Raw genomic sequence first — 19,080 nt, forward strand, 5'->3', positions numbered from 1 at the left:
CAGTGCAGACAGTCACTTTCCAGCTCTAGACAGTTGATTTCGTACTGCTGTCAGGGAAACACAAGGGTATCAGGTCCCTGTGTTGATTCTCTATCTTCTGAAGTCATAGCAACTCACATAAGCTGGAGTCCGTTGATTTGAGTTGTGTACCAAGTGTGTCAGGTTCGTTATCTGGTTCTTTGACAATAAGTTTGTTAGATCATCAAAACATAAAGCTAAGGAATTGTAAATCCATCAATTTCCCCCTTTTTGATGATGACAAACTTAGAAATTGATAACACATGTTTAGATCAAAATTAACCAGATGATGAAGCAACAACAACCTCACAAGTTCCCCCTGACTCTATGCTTCCCCCTTAATCAGATCCCTGTTTCAATTATACACCAGATGATGAAGCAACAAGAACCTCACAAGTTCCCCCTAACTGTATGCTTCCCCCTTAATCAGATCCCTATTTCAACTATACTTCCCCCTTTTGGCATCATTAAAAATACACAAGCAAGTAATCAGCATAAAGAAGTCTAGCCTAGCTAACTCATGCCACATATGTGCACATAACATGATAGAAAAGAGAAACAGAGAAACATAAGCATTAAACAGCAAAAGAGGATAGTTTTTATAAAACATATGCCTTTGCTATACAGCAAAGGCAGAAATTGGACTGATATCAGCGGGAGCAGTACAAGTACATCTCATCCACACACAAAAAGAAACAAAAAAAACAACTGCCAAAGTCATTAAAATAAAAATAGAATAATCCAGAAACTGGTCATTGAAGGGTTGCCTAAGGGACACTAGGAGGAGAGGGCTTGGAGGCTGCAGCAAGGGTGTTGAGTACTAGATCTATTCGGGCATTCGCCGATATTTGCTCGGTGAGCAGTTTCTCCTTTAGGTTCTCCACTTGTTGCCGGAGATCAACATTTTCTTTGGTCAAACTAGTTATCTCCTCATTTGACCCTGGGGCCCCTTGGGCCTGTTGACTCTCCAGTATGGCATTCCTTGCCTTTAACTTTCAAATCTCCTCAGTAGCATTGTTTTGAGCATTGATGAGCTGAGAGATTGTCGAAGTGCTGCCTACCCCTCCATTCTTTTCAATACATTTGTATTCCTCCAAAGTAGTTTGAGAGAAGGTCTGCTTCTTGGTCCCTACCTTAGACTGTCCCAAGGGCACTTTGAAGAAATTGAAGATGTGCCTGAGAAGAAATCCATATGGAAGACCGTGGTTTCCATCCTTGAAAGTTTCCACCTTCTGCATGTGCTCGATCATGATGGCAGGCAAGTTTACAGCTTTAAACCCATCCAGTGCTTCCATCAGATACAAGTCAAACTTGGAAGTAATGGACCTTCTCTCAGCACGGGGTAGAAGAACCTTGTTCACCAGCTCAACAATAACTGATAAACGGGAAGCAGAGCTTTCTTGTGAACCTGTCCCCCCGCTAGACTGCACCTTCCTTCACAATAGCATTTTTGAAATTTGACCCACACACATTCTTCACAGAAGACATACCATCAGCAGGAACCTTAAGAATGTCCCCAAGCAGAGCAGTATCCAACACAATATCCACTCCATTAACCAAAGCACAGATATGATCAATGTCAACAGAAAAGAGGTCTGCATAGAAACTTTGGACCTCATCCTCATAGACTTTGGGCACATCCACCTTGAACAGATGTCCCCACTATTGACACTCGACCATGTCAATTATTTGTCTTATTTAGGCCATTTCAGAGATTTCTGGGTCAAAAGTACGACCCCGCAAGACTTTTTGGTTCCTCAGTCGTTCTTTAGCAGACATACTTTCACTCTTCACTTGCTTTGTCGAATCAGGTTCTCTTATAGTTTCCACCTTCCTTTTTCCAGACTTCACACTCGATTTTCCCTTTCCACTTGACTTTACTAACACGTCCTCATCAGACAAAGATTGTTCACTCACAACTTGTTTCAACATTCCACCACTTTTCACTGATTTTGAACTTGGTGTAGCAACACCTTCCTCTCGCTTCTTCTTCTGAGACCTTTTCACCAAGGAACTTGGTTCCTCTACTGCTTCCTCATCTACTTCCACCACAGGAATATTTTTGTCACCCACAACCTCCCCATTTTTCACTAGCCTCTTTTTATTCTTCTTGTTACTCCTTTTACTCTTTTGCAGGGCAGACTCAAAAGCCTCTTTTGCTTGTAACCTAGTAGTAGGTCGCTTAGGAGAAGGCTGAGGAGTGGTTACTGCTCTCCTCTTGGCAATGAATGCATCTAGGGCAACATCATCTTGATCCTCTTCATCACTGGACTGCATACTAGGAGTTCCAATGGCTCAGCATCAAAGTGTGGAGAAGGAGCAGGGTCAGGACTGACCTGGGAAGAGGATCCTTGACCTGTTTCCTCAAGAAAAGGGTCAGGTCCTTCAAGAGGGGTCCAATAGTCTCTGCTGGTGCAGAATTTTCAAAGAGCACCACAGCTCCTGCTTCCTCTAACAAATGTGTCTCTTTTCTTTGAGACTCAGGCACAGAGATAACCCCATACACTATTCCATCAGCAGATATGGCCAATATGTTTTCTACGGCCTCTTTCTCTTGAGACTCCATGGGTTCCACAAACTCAGAAGCGGGAACAACTGTAGACTGATCAATATCAACCTCTGAGACCTCTACTACCTACGGAACTTTACTCTGTTCTCCACCCTTGCTTTGGTCGGTGAGAATCTCAGGCGATAGAGATGAAGAATTATCGAATTTTGGATTTTGTGAGCTCTCAACACTTGGAATGAGAGAGAGGTCTGAGAGAGTCGCATGAGAACTAGAGGGTGTATGAAAATCTGGTTTGGAAGTGTCTTCAGCAGTGGTGGTTGAGAAAGAGATGGTGAGAGATGGTTCATCAGAGACGGAAGAATCAAGGGTTTTCTATAGGGTTTTCTCAACTAAGGAGGAGATTATCGTTTGATCTTCAGCCATGGTAAAGAGGAGGCTAGGAAGTTATGGAGAAGGACTGAAGAAGGGATGTGATTGTTCAAGATGATGAAAGGGTTTTTAATGGGAGAAGAGACAATTATGAGGGAGAGAGAGAAATTGGTTCTGAAACGGCGGTAGGTTTGTAGGGGGAGGGGGGGTTGCAACGTTTCAGAGGGATATGAAAGGATTTGAAATGAAAAGACGTGACATACAGGTTCTGAAAAGGTTGATGACATGGCACTCGATTTTTTATTTTTTTTTGCATCCTTTTAAGATATGTATGAAAAAGCACAAGACTAGGTACAAGAACCAGGTTCTTGACCTGTCTTTGAAATTTTCAATCCTCTTTTACCATCTATGCAGTGCATCTACAGCTTCTATAATCATCATGCGTGTCTACCTGCAACGGTATTGAGGTGAGTTAGACTTGGCCGGAAAACACTTTAGCTAATGTTACCTGAAGTGACTTTCATAGCCAACTGATGGGAATCAGGTTCTCAATTAGGCTTTATTAGCCCCAGCTCTAGCCTATTTCTCTCAAAATGTTCTCTGCTCAAAGCTTTGGTGAAGATATCTACAATTTGGTCTTCTGTACTGCAGAACTTCATACAGATAAGCCCTTTCTCCATATTGTCTCTGAGAAAATGATGTCTCACATCGATGTACTTGGTTCTTTTATGTTGAACCGGGTTCTTGGTCATGTTGAGTGCACTGGTGTTGACACATAGAAGAGGCACACATTTAGTGTACACACCAAAATCTTCCAATTGTTGTTTGATCCATAGGAGTTGAGCACAGCAGGAAGCTGCAGCAACATATTCTGCTTCAGCTGTTGAAAGAGAAACTGAGTTCTGCTTCCTTGTACCCCATGAGATGAGACATGATCCTAGAAAGTGAGCCATTCCAGAAGTACTTTTCCTGTCCACAAGATAATCTGCATAGTTAGCATCAGCATACCCAATAAGAGTGAAATTACCACCTGAAGGGTAATACAGGACAGGGTCCTGTGTTCCCTTAAGATATCTCAAAATTCTCTTGGCAGCCTTCAGATGTGATTCCTTGGGATTTGACTGAAACCTTGCACATAGCCCCACACTAAAGACAATATCAGGTCTGCTGGCAATGAGGTAGAGGAGAGACCCAATAATGCCTCTATACATGGTTTGATTTACAGGAGAGCCGGATTCATCCATGTCCAGCTGAGTAGCAGTGGCAATAGGAGTGTCAATCGCTTTTGATGCTTCCATATCAAACCTCTTCAGGAGCTCCTTGATGTATTTCTGTTGACTGATGAATGTACCCTTTGTAGACTGCTTTACTTGAAGACCTAAGAAGAAATTCAACTCATCCATCATGCTCATCTCAAACTCATTTCCCATGAGTTTGGCAAATTCTTCACACAGTGAATCAGCTGTTGCCCCAAAAATGATATCATCAACATATACCTGAACGATGAGCATGTTCCTCTCTCGTTTCTTCATAAATAAAGTGTTGTCAATTCTTCCTCTTGTGAAACCATTTTCTAAGAGAAACTTTGACAATTTTTCATACCAAGCTCGAGGAGCCTGCTTTAACCCTACAATGCCTTGTCCAATTTAAACACATATTCAGGTTGTTCATGACATTCAAAATCTGGAGGTTGCTTTACAGACTTCTTCCTTAAGGAATCCATTCAGAAATGCACTTTTGACATCCATTTGGAACAGAATGAATTCCATATGTGATGCAAATACAATGAGGATTCTGATAGCTTCCATGCGAGCCACTGGAGCAAAAGTCTCATCGTAATCAATTCCTTTCTCCTGATTGTAACCTTGAACCACTAGCCTAGCCTTGTTCCTTATAGTGTTGCCATGCTTATCAAGCTTATTCCTGAATACCCACCTGGTTCCTATGATTGTTCTATCTGAGAGTCTAGGTACCAGGTGCCATACATTGTTCCTTTCGAACTGATGCAGCTCATCTTGCATGGATCTGCAACCTTTAAGGCTTCCTTGATGTTTTTGGGTTCTATTTGGGAAAGAAAGGCTGAGAAGGCAAGTGAATTTATGGCTTTTGATCTGGTTTGTACTCTTGAATCTAGAGGGGTAAGTATATTGTCAAGAGGATAGGAGCTTTTGTGTTTCCAGTTGGGAACTTGAGTTTCATTTGTAGAGGAGCTAGGCAAGCCTGACTAATTCCCTGGCATTCTTCTCCCAGCAACCTGTGGAGTACCTTACACTGCATCAACCACTCTTTCTTCAGCTTCAATAGTTGTAATTGTGGTACCCGGTTCCTCTCCTGCTGATGAGGAAGGAACTGCATTGTCTTCACCTGACTCCTTCACTTGGCTCATCATGTCTGCCTTTCCGTTTGCCATATCAATGACTTCACCTGGAACTAACAAAGGCTCTCCATCTTGATCACCCTTGTTGCTTTTCTCACAAGAAGGATAGGACTCATCAAAGATTATGTGTACACTTTCTTCAACACACTGAGTCCGCTTGTTGTACATTTTGTAGGCTTTACTTTGAGAAGAGTACCCCAAAAAGATTCCTTCATCACTCTTGGCATCAAATTTTCCAAGCTGATCCTTTCCGTTGTTGAGAACATAACATTTGCACCCAAATGCTCTTAAGTGAGTCAGCTTGGGCTTCCTTCCATTCAGCAACTCATAGGGAGTTTTGTTCAAGAGAGACCTGATCATGCACCTGTTCACCAAGTAGCAGAGTATTGACAGCTTCAGCCCAGAAGTTCTTCGCAATCCCACTATCGATTAGCATTGTCCTTGCCATTTCTTCAAGGGTTCTATTATTCCTTTCCACAACTCCATTTTGTTGTGGAGTTTTGGGGGCTGAGAAGTTATGGGTAATGCCATTTTTGTTGCAAAAATCCTCAAACTTGGCATTGTCAAATTCTGTCCCATTATCTGATCTTATGCAGGCTACTTTTGAATCCATCTTCACTTGAATTTTTTTCACAAAGCTACAAAAACTTCAAAGGTCTCATCTTTTGTTCTAAGGAACAGAGTCCAAGTGAATCTGGAATAGTCATCCACTATCACAAAAATGTATCTTTTTCCTCCACTGCTTTGCACTCTCATAGGACCACATAGATCCATATGAAGGAGATCAAGTGGCTTTGAGGTGCTGACATCCCTTTTTGGCTTAAACGAAGATTTCACATGCTTCCCTCTAGCGCAGGCATCACGAACTTTGTGCTCCATGAACTTTGATTTAGGTAGACCACGAACCAGGTCCTTTTGAACTAGCTTATTCAGTAGAGAAAAGCTTGCATGCCCCAGTTTTCTGTGCCACAGTTCAGCATCATAATCAACTACTTTCAAGCAACTTAGATCACCACTTTGTAGAGATTCAAAATCAGCAACGTAGGTGTTCTTGTATCTTTTGGCCACCAGTACCACTTCACCCGTTACTAGATTAGTAACTGTGCATATCTTTGACAAGAACTCCACCTTATTTCCTTTATCACATATTTGAGAAACACTCAAGATACTGTACTTGAGGCCATTGACATAGTACACATTCTCAATTGAGTGAGTGAGTAATTCCTCAATTTTTCCAACTCCGAGAATGTACCCCTTTTTCCCATTGCCAAAGGATACACTCCCTCCTTGCAGGAATTTTAGTGAAAGAAAGTCCATGGTGTTCCCAGTCATGTGTTTTGAACATCCACTATCCATGAGCCATTGTTGACTGCTTCCTTTCACTGTTCCCTGCACAAGAAAATCAAGAGTTAGTTTTAGGAACCCAAGCAAGATTGGGTCCCTTGTAATAAGCAAGAGGATGAATAAGAGCTCTTTTAGTCCATGCAAGCAACATGTGTTTTTTATGGGTGGCACCTGGTCCCTTCTCGGTAGTTACTTTTTCAGCAAACACTTTGTTTTTCTGAAGAGACTGGACCCTGGATTGGCAATTTCTTTGAAATGCCCATTGTTCCCACTGTGGGTACACAGCCAATTATCCTGTATAGTAACATACTTGCTATGGGGGTTGTAAGGAGTTCTCTCCCTTTGAAACCTTATTCCCTACCTGTTTCCACTATTATTAACATACATGGTAGTAATAGCTTCCGAGGACCAGGTCCACTTAAGGGACTTCTCAAGATCATTTTTTACTCTTTTCAGTTCTGCTTGGAGCTTTGCCTATTTTTTTCAAGTTCAGCACACAAACTAGTTCTCACAGCATTTAACTCATTTTCAAGCTTAATGTGTGCCTCACTAGCTACCTCTTTCCCTTTTTCAGAATTTTCAGGCCTACACTCAGCTCCAAGTTCCTCTATAGTTTCCCTTAAGTCTACAATCACTATTAAGAGGTCATCTCTCTCCTGCTCAATAACAGTCACTTTCTCCACTAAAGCATCTTTTTCTTTACTTAAATTCTCAATGGTTTCTTTCAAGTCAACTACTACTACCACCAGATCATCTCTTTCGTGTTCTACACTAGTGATTTTCTCAGTTAGAACCTTTTTTTCATTTTCCAAATCACTATAGTTTCCTTCAAATCAACCAAACAGGCTATCAAGTCATCTCTGGTTTGCTCAGCATCTCCTAATTCTATGGTCAAGGCATCCTTATCATCTACAAGGCTATGATAGGCATCGATTAATACATTGGCTAATGACATGAGTTTCTTAGGAGAGTAGGATTTCAGATTTCTCTGAACATCCCTGAAGTTTACTTCATCATTGTCATCATCTTCATCATCGTCTGATTGAGCCATTAAAGCAAATATTGAATCATATTCATTTCCTTCACTTTCAACTGCCATCATGGAACTATCATCTGCATCAGTTTCTTCTTCAGACTCACTTAAGGAATCTCCCCATGCTGCAAGAGCTTGCTTCACAACGTTGTCAGCGGCATTCTTTCTTTTGAAGCGTTTGTCAGGAACCGGGTTCCTCTTGGCTGCTTTATCAGGGTTGTACTTGAAGTGTTCTTGCTTCAGGAGAGGACAATCTTTGATAAAGTGCCCTGGCTTTCCACATTTATGACAAAGGTCATAATTTTTTGGTCTGCTAGAACTGCCTCTCTTTGGTATCCCTCCATTCCTTCTGACCATTTTCTGAAATCTTTTGGTTAGGTAAGCCATGTCACAGTCCTCCTCACTTGAGTCATTGCCTTCAGCTTTGAGTACCAGGTTCTTTTCCTTCTTTGGTTCTCTTTTTTCACTGTCCTTCCTCTTCTTCATTTCGTAAGTTTTAAGATTTCCAACTAGCTCATCTATAGTTCGGGCCTGCAGATCCTTTGCTTCAGTAATGGCACTCACTTTACTCTCCCACGAACTAGGCAGAACACTGAAAATTTTTCTCACAAGCTTGTTCATAGGGATCATTTCACCGAGCAAGTGTAGCTCATTTATGATGGAAGTGAATCATGTGTGCATGATAGATTCATCGTCTTTCATCCTGAAGAGCTCATACTCAGTGGTGAGCATATCAATCTTAGATTGCTTTACTTGAGTGGTTACCTCATGTGTTGTTTGCAAAGCTTCCCATATTTCCTTGGCGGATTGACAAGCTGATATCCTGTTGTATTCATCAAGTCCTATGCCACACACCAAAATTTTCTTGGCACGAAAATTTTTCTCCACAGCTTTCCTATCTGCATCATTGTATTCTTTTCTGGTCTTTGGCGTCGTCACTGGAGGGTCTCCGACCTTCTTCGTTGGGACATAAGGACCATCACATATAACATCCCACAACTCAGAATCTTCTGCCATGATAAAATCATGCATTCTTGTCTTCCACCACCCATAGTATTGCCCATTGAACCTGGGTGGTCTATACGTAGACTGACCTTCTTCAAAATTTGGTGGAGCAGCCATAAGGATCCTTCCTAGGTGTTAACATGATAGAAAGAACCCGTTCTGATACCAATTGATAGAATATATAAGTCCACCAAACTATATAGAGACCAGGTCCTATATGAGTTTCCACTGAGAATGCTAATGTAACAGTAAGTAAAGAGAACAGGCAGTTTTTACGTGGAAAAATACCTGCTCAAGGGGATAAAAACCACGACCTACACTGGTAAGATTTCAACTTCACTATGAGCAACTTTAGATTACAACCTATGCAATCTAGGAATTAAACTCTTAATCCCTCACTAACTTGTAATACACCTATTACAAAGACTTCAACTTATGACTAACTATAGTCACGACACAAACACTAAAGGTTTATAATTTTACAAGGGGTTCTTAAGTAACGCTTCTAGATAAGCAAAGTAGGAATTACAATGAAGAACAATTACAAAGTTACAACTCAACGAAGGACATACAAAATACTTGCTGTAGGAACTGGTCCATAGTAGTTGTTGTTCTTTATTCTTGATGCACTTAAAAATTGAATGCTTGATCAGTGAACGGTTGGTGTGCTTTAATGAATTCTCAAGTGTTCAAGTGATGTCTTGTTGTAGTGTTTAATATTAATATAACATAGATGATATCACTTGGTAGGTCAAATGAGAAGTGACTGCAGAACTGTGCTGCACTGTTTCTATGTACAGTGCAGGCAGTCACTTTTCAGCTGTACACAGTTGACTTCGTACTGCTGTCAGGGAAACACAAGGGTAGTAGGTCCCTGTGTTGATTCTCTATCTTCTGAAGTCATAACAACTCACGTAAGCTGGAGTCTGTTGATTTGAGTTGTGTACCAAGTGTGTCAGGTTCCTTATCTGGTTCTTTGACAGTAAATTTGTTAGATCATCAAAACATAAAGCTAAGGTATTGTAAACCATCAGTTACCTGCAACAACAAGTTAAAGTTTCATTCCGTCATGTCTTCCTCGACAGAATCAAGCATGGCCCTGGCCAAGACCATAATATCCACAGTAGGTTCTATTGCTGCAACGGCTATGGTTGTCCGTTCAGTAATGCATGAAATTCTGCCATTAGATTTCCAAGATTATATCTCCATTGGCCTCAGGAATTTTTTCTACAGATTCTCAAATCATCAAACTATGGTGATTGATGAATTCGATGGCCTAGACGTAGACGGAGTGTACGAAGCTGCCCAATTTACTTAGGCTCCAAAGTCTCCGCAACAAATACTCATTGCTTCAAAATTAGCAAACCAGTAAAGGAGAAAAATTTCAATGTCAACATCGAATGTAATGAAGAAGTAATTGACTTTTATAACGGCCAAAAGCATACGTGGGTTTGGGTTTGTGAAGGATGATCATCAATAAGATCGATATACAATCCACGTGGCATGAACTCCACCTTAAGATCGGAGATTAGATATTTTCAACTCACGTTTCATCGTAAAAACAGGAAATTTGTCCTAGACTCTTATTTACCATACATTATTGACGAGGCAAAATTGCTAAAATATGAAAAAAGGACACTCAAGATTCACACCGTAGATCATGACATGATGCATGATCTAAGTGAAGTATGGATGCCGGTGAATCTTGATCATCCGGCAACGTTTCAGACATTAGCAATGGATGTGGAACAAAAGGAAAGGATTGTGAAGGATTTGGACAGGTTTGTGAAGAGGAAAGAGTATTATAGGAAAGTTGTGAAAGCGTGGAAAAGAGGGTATTTGTTGTATGGTCCACCAGGTACTGGTAAATCTAGCTTGATTGCAGCTATATATTACTTGGAGTTGACTGAGGTGAAGAAGCATTCGGATTTACGGCGGTTGTTGTTGGCTACTGCTAATAATTCTATTTTGGTGGTGGAGGATATTGATTGTTCTGTTGATTTGCAAGATAAATTGGGCAACAGAGAGGCTGCTAATTCATCTTCAAAGAATTCTGGTGATGAGGAAGAAAGCAAGGTTTATCTCCTCTTGAGGTGAGGAAACAAAAGATGAAATAACTAGGTAGAACAACAGCTTACTCCAATAAACCAAAGAGGCAACTAATAAATATGGCACTGAGAAACCAAAGTTCTACAGCCTGTTTATTCCACTCTAAACATTGCCCACCAACAAAGGCCTTGGTGATCTCTCTCACACTCATTACAAAAGCAGAATATATACATGGGAATATGGGGAGATACATAAGAAGCGGCTTTTCTTACACATCGAAAGCATCTACTAATATACCCTTTCAGACCTCGACGCCTATTCTCCTAGCAACCTGCAGAAGAAAAATACCAGGTCATGCAAGTTTAGGTGAAAGATTAGGGCTAGTTGAAGTTAAAATTTTGCTGCAACTAGTAACGAAAAGTATTCTAGTGAATCAGGACCAATGCATTTGGTTGTACTAAGATAAGTTAGAGAACATGAGAAAGACCACAAGGCATGCCAATTTCCAATTTAATCACATATTTCCCCTTGAGAGAGAGAGATCAAAACAATCCAATAAAACGTATAATCTACAGACGCCATTGGAACTTCTTGCCCGTTATAAATGTATTTGCAAGCCATTATATGCAATAATTGTAAATCAATCTCATGCAAACAGCTCAAATATCAAAGATGATCTAAAGGTCATCATCAAATTACAAAAATAACTTGCGTGATCTCAAACTATTTAGATATCAAAATCCGGTCATCAAGTTTTAAAAAATTATGATATGGTGATGTTCATAGAAGCATTTGGCTACCAATGTGATGTCAAGCAAATAAATTTGATCGTTGAATGAGAGCAAGAATATGTTTGAAGGGCAAAGTTCTCCGGAAGTTCAAGAGGATACAAGTTTAACCAAAACAGTCGTTGTAATTAACCAAGACACGATTTTGGGCTTTTAAGAATTACCAAAAATTGCATTCACAATTGTATTCAAGTTTGTTAAGCTAAAAATTGGGCTCACAAGCACGTTTCAGGAAGCACAAAGGTATAAGAGCAAGCCATTCAAACTGTCACTGAAATTAGAATCTTATCAACAAGATAAAGACAACGATCAGAACAAAAGAAAGGAAAAAGAAAAGTTAATCCCTTTTCTCCAAACAAGCATATATTAAGCCAAGGAGAGTATCTCTTATTCTCAAGCCAGGCGACCTTTTTTATTCTTTTTGTCCGTAAATTTTGTTTCAATCTCCTCTGCCGCTATAACTCTTAACTTAGTTTTTAACGATTATCCATTTCAAAGCAGAAAATATGGAAAAGTGAAATGAAGAGCAGCATTCCCCTTGTATCATACTTTAAGTTACTATGGCTTAAAAACCACTCGGCTTACTTGGTAAACAGTAAAATCCAAATGGCATATTACCAGCAAATAGCATGTCTCCCACAGGAGAAACATAATCTTTCAGAAAAAGAATTCAACAAAAGCACATATTGCACATAAACGAATAGTAGATACAACAATGAATTTAAGTAGACCATGATTAGCAGATATTGATGCTGTTCTTTTCAAAGATTAAAGAACGAAAAATATTTTCGCCATGAAAACAAGTTACTACAGATATAAGTTACAACCAAAACCAACCAAAACCAGATACCTGAGCCTAGATCTAACCTGAGGCTGTTCATAAGCCCATCTGTATCTTCTCAATCTCAGCTTAAGAATAGTCCACTCCATACTTCTCACCAATTTGCCTGTAAATCTAATCCAAGAGGTTAAATTATTGTGAATAAGATCAAACTGAACATAATGGGACAAGCAGAATAAACAGAGAGAAGTCCATAAAACCAACTTCCATAATAATAAAAAGACAACATGTAAGGGAAAAAAGAGATTAGAAACTGAGGCAGAAAGACAATGAGATAGCAGTATCTCTGCCTGCCCATAAGGAAAGAGTCAAAGATAATGTACAACATATATATATGTGCGCGCACACATATACACACACACACAGAGGAGCACCGAAAGATCTAAAGTTAAACCAAATAATTCAAACACAACTCCTGGGAATGAGACATAGAGTGTGTGTAAGCCGTAAACAGTGAATCCACAAAATTTATTGATATGATAAATTTTCATGGTGATAGAAGGAACATCAGAGATACTACAAGCAGAACAGTTACTTGCTCTTGTAATTTTTCAATCTTCAGAATTAGATCCAGAAAAATTCATTTTCTTCGGAAAAATTTTCATAATAAATGAATATAATTCACCCTTAACCAGAGGTGTCGTGTTCGAGCATTGGTTACGGGAAAAATCCTGGTCGGAAACATTTCCCCTTTAATGGGCTTAACACGGCGCGAATCCGAACTAGTCGGGCTCCAAATTGGATACCAGATACCGAGTGGGAATCAAAAACAATATAGCATATACTACAAGCAGAAGAAAAATGGGTATTACTATTTGTAGTTTTTCAATTTTCATCATTAGCAGATCCAGAAAAATTATTACTAACAAATTTTTCATCAGAGCGAGAACAACTAGAGATGTTAAAATTAGAAAGATAAATTGTTCACTTTACACCAAAGCATTTGATTTGTAGTTCTCTAAAGAAAAAAATACCACATAACACAAACACTGCAAAAAGTACTAAACTGTGGACACAAACTAGGTGAAGAAAAAGAAAAACAAAAAGGTAAAGTCAGGAAACTGAATATTGGTTCTACAATAGTGCAGTAAATATAGCTGCAGAAAATGCATAACTTGAACAGATGATCAAGAAATTCAAAGAAAGGCTAAAAAATTTCAATAAATCTAAGCATTGAGTGCATTTTTAAATTGAAAAAAATAATACTCCATGAACAAACCTGAGCCATGGGCTGAGAGGGAATAACAAGTGTACCCACAGCATCAACAAGAAGAGCTTTATGTGTAAGCCCACCATACCAAGCCCTTATGTTATGTAATCTTCATACTCTTTCACTAGCCCAAATAGCCTCGAACATACCAGCTAACGCACCGCATCCTTCAGAACTTCAAAGTCAAGCATGCTTGGGCGCGAATAGTACTTGGACGGGTGACCTCTTGGGAATCCTCGTGTTGTATCCTCCATTTACCGAAACTCTACTTGTTTTGTTTATTTAAATTTCTCATTTATTTATTAACGGCTGATTATTTTGTTTTGATCGCTCTGATTCGTAGTTCTACCGAAAAGAGATAAACTTGAGAACCCTAGTTAAATGATATCAAACTTGTCAGAAGAAGATTTAAGAGAACCCAAATAAGTTTATCTACAAACTTTAAATTTATCGTTAGCAGCACTGGATAGGTTTATTTGGAGAGGGGTGACGATTTTGACACTTTGAGGCTTCTTGAATGGAAACAAAACTTCCCCTTCCAGGTTTCCTCTGCCGACCAAAGTTCTAGTTTCTATGTGCAGATCCTGCTCCAATGCTATCTGAGATATTCACCATATTGAATATTTTGGACAACAGCTCCTTGGTGCTATATATTTTACTGTAATAATAAACTTACCAATCCTCAGAAGAAGAAATTTTTTTTGTAATGACTTAGATGACAATGCTAAAAAACGTTACCTTGAGAAAAAACAAACAAGTTTATGCAGGTCAAGATTGTTGAATAAACTTCTCTTATTCTCTATAAGTAACTGTTGAGCTAAGACTTTACTAGGCTACTGAATTCTTACAGTTTACCTAGATTTAAGTCCAAACAAGAAGGAACTAAGTCTCTTCAAACTGTTTGAAATTCCATTGTTTGATTACATGCAAATGCAAAACAAGTCAGCAAATCATCATAACAATGGCATTTTGACTACAGTTACAGAAAGAAGAAAAAAGAAAAGAATCTTTCCAAGATTAAAGATGTACCCTGTCAGTCCATTCAGAAGATCTTCTCATGATGAACAGAATAAGCTACATGATTGGTCTATGCCACTATGTTGATATATTAGATCAATGATCAGTACAAAACAAGTGCATCCTTTGATAGTTCCTTCATGGAAAATAACCAGCCAGCCAATGCAAAATTACGGGGAAGGATAGATCAATCCTTCGCTTCCTTTGCTGCACAAGAACCACATGGGACAAAATCGCATGGACTGAAATGCTTAGGGAATGCCATCAACCTTGTTGAAACACTACTTAATCTTTTATATCCATACAATAAGAGGCTAAAAAGGATTACGATTCGTCAGATTAGAGCTGCTACAGTTATAAGTAGACCACAAATCTTTACAGCAGCCTCAAATATACGATTGAAGATCTTCACCAATATAACTAAACCAGAAACGGGACCAGCAGCCAAGCTACATTTATAATTGCCTTCGCCGACAAAGCCTAAAATCTGAAGATTAAAAAGGGAAAGGAGAAGTTCAGTACAGAAATGAAGCTCATCTCTGCATTGTTATGTAACATCTCGCTGCCACCACCTTAGCTCAAATCTTTCTATCACGAATGTCGACCAGAGATGGCACGGAACTTTTCAAGGTGGTATATCATAATTGTAATCTTCACTAATCCTCATCAGACATCTCAAATACTAGACTCCGAATAAGAGAAGCAGATTTGGGCAGCAGTCTCCTACAGCGAACACTAGAGAGACTTTTTGAGGCAGAAATAATACGAGTTCCAATTTCAATCCTTTTAGACTTATTTATTGAGGCTCTGCTAATGCGTTCATTAATTGGAGGTGGAGCATCTGAAATTTGCAGAGGTGTTTTAGCTGGAAAAGGAGACAGCAAAGCAAGTTCTACATCAAGATCATGAAGATATGTTCGAGTCCTTGTCTGTTCCCTTTGAAGAGTATGAGCTCCTTCATAAGAATATCTTAAGCTTGAATTCACCTCATCGTGACTTGAGAAATATTTCTTGATAATGCCCGAAACAGAAACTGCCTCTGATAAATCTTCACAATGGGACTCTGCTGCTGGACAAAAACTCTGTTCCTTATCTCCCCTACCTTCACAACAATACGTCGGAAGAGCAAAGCTTGCCTTGGAAACAACTAGAGGCTCATCAGGTCCTTCTAGGCAGTTAAATTTGTACCTTTTCCTAGCTTTGTTCCGTTTCTTCTTCTTCATCTTTGTCAAATGAGCTATTCTTAAAACATCTAATAATGCACTTTTAAGGCAGGCAAATTTCATCTTCTTCATTTTTCTTCTGCATTTTAACTTTTCAAATTTTGTGCCTGTCATAGAAGTTCTAGTTTTTGTGTGACCAGAACTAGTGCTAATAAAATCATCATGCTGATCCAAAATTTGGTCATCGACATATTCAGATGAACCCAGCTGATATAAAATGCCATATTGGCAAACTTCGACATGTAGTGACCTAATTCCCTTTAGATGCTGGAAAACATGCTTTAGAGGAAAAGTTTCAGGAAGGCGGTAAAAGCATGAGTTCCTCTTGACCTGCCGAAAAGCTACAGTCTGATGAATCATTTAATTTGAGAAAACAAATTATGACAAGTGAGACAGTATAGGAAAGTTAAAGAGTTTAAAAGAGCTTAGAAGCATACCATCACAGCATCCGCCTTGATCTGCCCCAGTTGTGGGAAACAATTCAAGTGAGCCCTTTCGAGTTCTCCTACAAATAGCAATAAGACTTGTTCCAAAATCACACGTTGTTAATTACGAAAAATTCAATGAACATTTTCCCTTTTTGCTTTTATAATGAGATGCAGCTGATGCCATCAATATTCCTAGACAACGAAAACTTTACATCAAGACAACCAAAACTTTCACAACTTAAAAATCTCTTTGTCAACTATATTCTTGGTTTGCTAAAGGGGTCCTTGGGCAAAATAAATCTTGATACTCTCGAATCTGGACATTTGTTAAGCAGTTAAGGTAAATTCAACATTTTTTATTTAAAATGAAAAAACAAAAGCATCTATTATTGAAGGGTACCATAGCATCTTTCATCATTATAAATACATCAAGGACCCGTTTGTCCATAGATTTTGCCTATATTTGGCAAAATCCCAAATCCCAAATCCCAAACCAGCTCAATAGTTGGTTTTGGGCCAAAATCTTTACAAACACTAAGGCCCCGTTTGGCCATAAGTTTTCCCAAAATAAATTTGGGATTTATTTTCAAAACTCATGTTTGGCCATAAATTTTGCTCATATTTTGGCCAAATCCCAAATTTCAAATCCCAAAATCAGCTATTGAGCTGATTTTGGGCCAAAATCCCAAAACTTGGGAATTATATACATGTTTTTCCAAAATAAAGTTGGAAAATATGTTTTGAAAGCGTATGTCCAAACACATTTTCATCTTCAAACCAAACTTCACCCAAATTAGATTTTTCAAAATAAATTTGGGATCTATGGCCAAACGCTAGCTAATAATATACATGTTTTTCCAAAATAAATTTGGGATATATGTTTTGAAAACCGTATGTCCAAACACATTTTCATCCTCATACCAAACTTCACCCAAATAAGATTTTTCAAAACAAATTTGGGATATATGTTTTGAAAACCGTATGTCCAAACACATTTTCATCTTCAAACCAAACTTCACCCAAATAAGATTTTTCAAAACAAATTTGGGAATCTATGGCCAAAAGCTAGCCAAATCTCTTCCTTTTTTATGAGGTAGTATTCTGGCCAATTTGTATGCACCCCGACTATTTTACCAGGCATCTCATACCTCCCAGCACAAGTATTGGTAACGCAACCCACCTAGACTCATGCAAATGGGAAAAATCACCAAATATGTTTTTGCCTATACGTTAGGATTTGAAACTCAGACCTAGTGGTACTTATGAAGAAAAAAATTAAGAGGGGTGAATAGTACTCCACTGTAGCAACAAAAACAAGAAAGAAACTAATTCAAGAAAAAGGCAAAATTAAAGATTTGATCTTGAAATGTATAGCATTAATTGAGCAAAACAAAAGAGAGTTCCAAAAACTCACTCTTGAAGCCATTAGCAGTAGTGTGGGGAGAAACAACCACAACAATGCGAGTGCCCAGATTGGTGTCAACAAAAACCGGGATTTCCACACTTGGACAAGCCATTCGTAATAATCACTCATCAGTTCAAACTTCCGACCTCTTCACTTCAAAAAAACAATAACGTTGCTAATACAGAAGACAGAATCTCTGTACTTTTCTCGAGGAATACGAGAAAGGGAAAGTGAAAGTGGTGGGCCCTCCTTTCTCTTTGTTCTACTCGGATTGGAGAAGTATGAAAACCCGTTAAACCCTCCCCGTTTCTCCAAATTGCAGCCGTTTATTGTTACTTCAAATTTGGTCATCTCCTCCTCACTATTCATTCTTACTTTATTATTATTTTATTATTTAACACTTTTAATTTATCTCTTTATATATATATATGTGTTTATGTAGTATTTTTATAATATTAATTTTACATCTTAACTTTGGCATATAATTTTGATAATTTAATTTTCGCGCATATATTATTTTTATATAAAATTGCAAGTTAATATTATTATAAGTTATAGTTGTACAAAAAATATCATCTTAAAATTATTAATGGTGCAAATATAAAATATTAGATGTTGCTAAAATTGAAAGGTGCGAATATAAAATATTAGATGTTGCTAAAATTGAAAAGTAAAAAATAAAAATGCATTAAATGATTTCACTTTTATTTGAATTATCCGTTAATATATATATAATCTATAATATTTGCTTATAAATTATATTATCTAAAAATTTATGGTATAAAATAATTTTATATTAAATTATATGTAAAAAAAGAAAAAAAGATAGAATTTCTTTAATAGAAATAAGAAAATAAAATTTAAATAAAAGATAATAATATAATATTAAAGAGAGGGAAGAATATAAAATGGAATATTCTTTTTTGAAGTAAATAATAGAGTAACGGTTGGAGTATTTTGGATAAGAAAACGGAGGCAAAGGTCGGAGATGGCCTTAGTACGTGTGTGTTGAAAGAAACGCCAAAACACAACTAAAAATCTAATTTACTATATCTATCTATTTATTATATTTTATTAAAGGAAAAAGTCAAAAGCACCTATAACCTATTAGAAATAGCTTTAAAATATCCTCTTTTTACCTATTGGTTCGAAAATGCCCATCCATAACTCAAAAATAAATGTTTAGTTCTTACTTCTTTTAATTGTTATACTAATATACTTTTTATATATTTTGCCTGAATCAAAATTAGGTGCATGGCACTTAATAAGCAATGAATGAAACTTGTTCAAGATCGACTTAATGATGCCTACATATTTGAGGTAGAGAACATTTTGGATTATGCTTTTACAAGATTGAGAGAAACACAAGAAATATATTGTCCATGCATCAAATATTATAATGCATCTTCAGGAGTTCGTGAGATGGTTAAGTTATATTTATAGTATATCAAATAATTCAAAGTT

The 19,080-nt window shown here is 38.0% G+C and overlaps 1 protein-coding gene and 1 pseudogene across 3 annotated transcripts; one reads left to right on the forward strand and one right to left on the reverse strand.

Moving 5' to 3' along the window:
- On the forward strand, positions 9,493-10,770 carry LOC109233160 (annotated as a pseudogene).
- LOC109233159 lies at positions 10,801-17,937 on the reverse strand. Of its 3 annotated transcripts, none has more exons than XM_019398940.1 (5): positions 17,626-17,937; positions 16,221-16,288; positions 13,553-16,113; positions 12,360-12,447; positions 10,801-11,035 (listed from the first exon to the last, which is right to left on the reverse strand). In XM_019398940.1, exons 1-3 carry the CDS (start codon positions 17,726-17,728, stop codon positions 15,217-15,219), a joined length of 1,068 nt encoding a protein of 355 aa, XP_019254485.1. In that variant the 5' UTR covers positions 17,729-17,937; the 3' UTR covers positions 10,801-11,035; positions 12,360-12,447; positions 13,553-15,216. The 3 variants fall into 3 exon arrangements, with proteins under 3 accessions (XP_019254485.1, XP_019254482.1, XP_019254483.1); XM_019398937.1 differs by having other exon boundaries at positions 13,553-16,131; XM_019398938.1 differs by having other exon boundaries at positions 12,343-12,447; positions 13,553-16,131.

This window comes from Nicotiana attenuata, chromosome 10 (assembly GCF_001879085.1).
Source record: "Nicotiana attenuata strain UT chromosome 10, NIATTr2, whole genome shotgun sequence".
Classification (NCBI taxonomy): Eukaryota; Viridiplantae; Streptophyta; class Magnoliopsida; order Solanales; family Solanaceae; genus Nicotiana; species Nicotiana attenuata.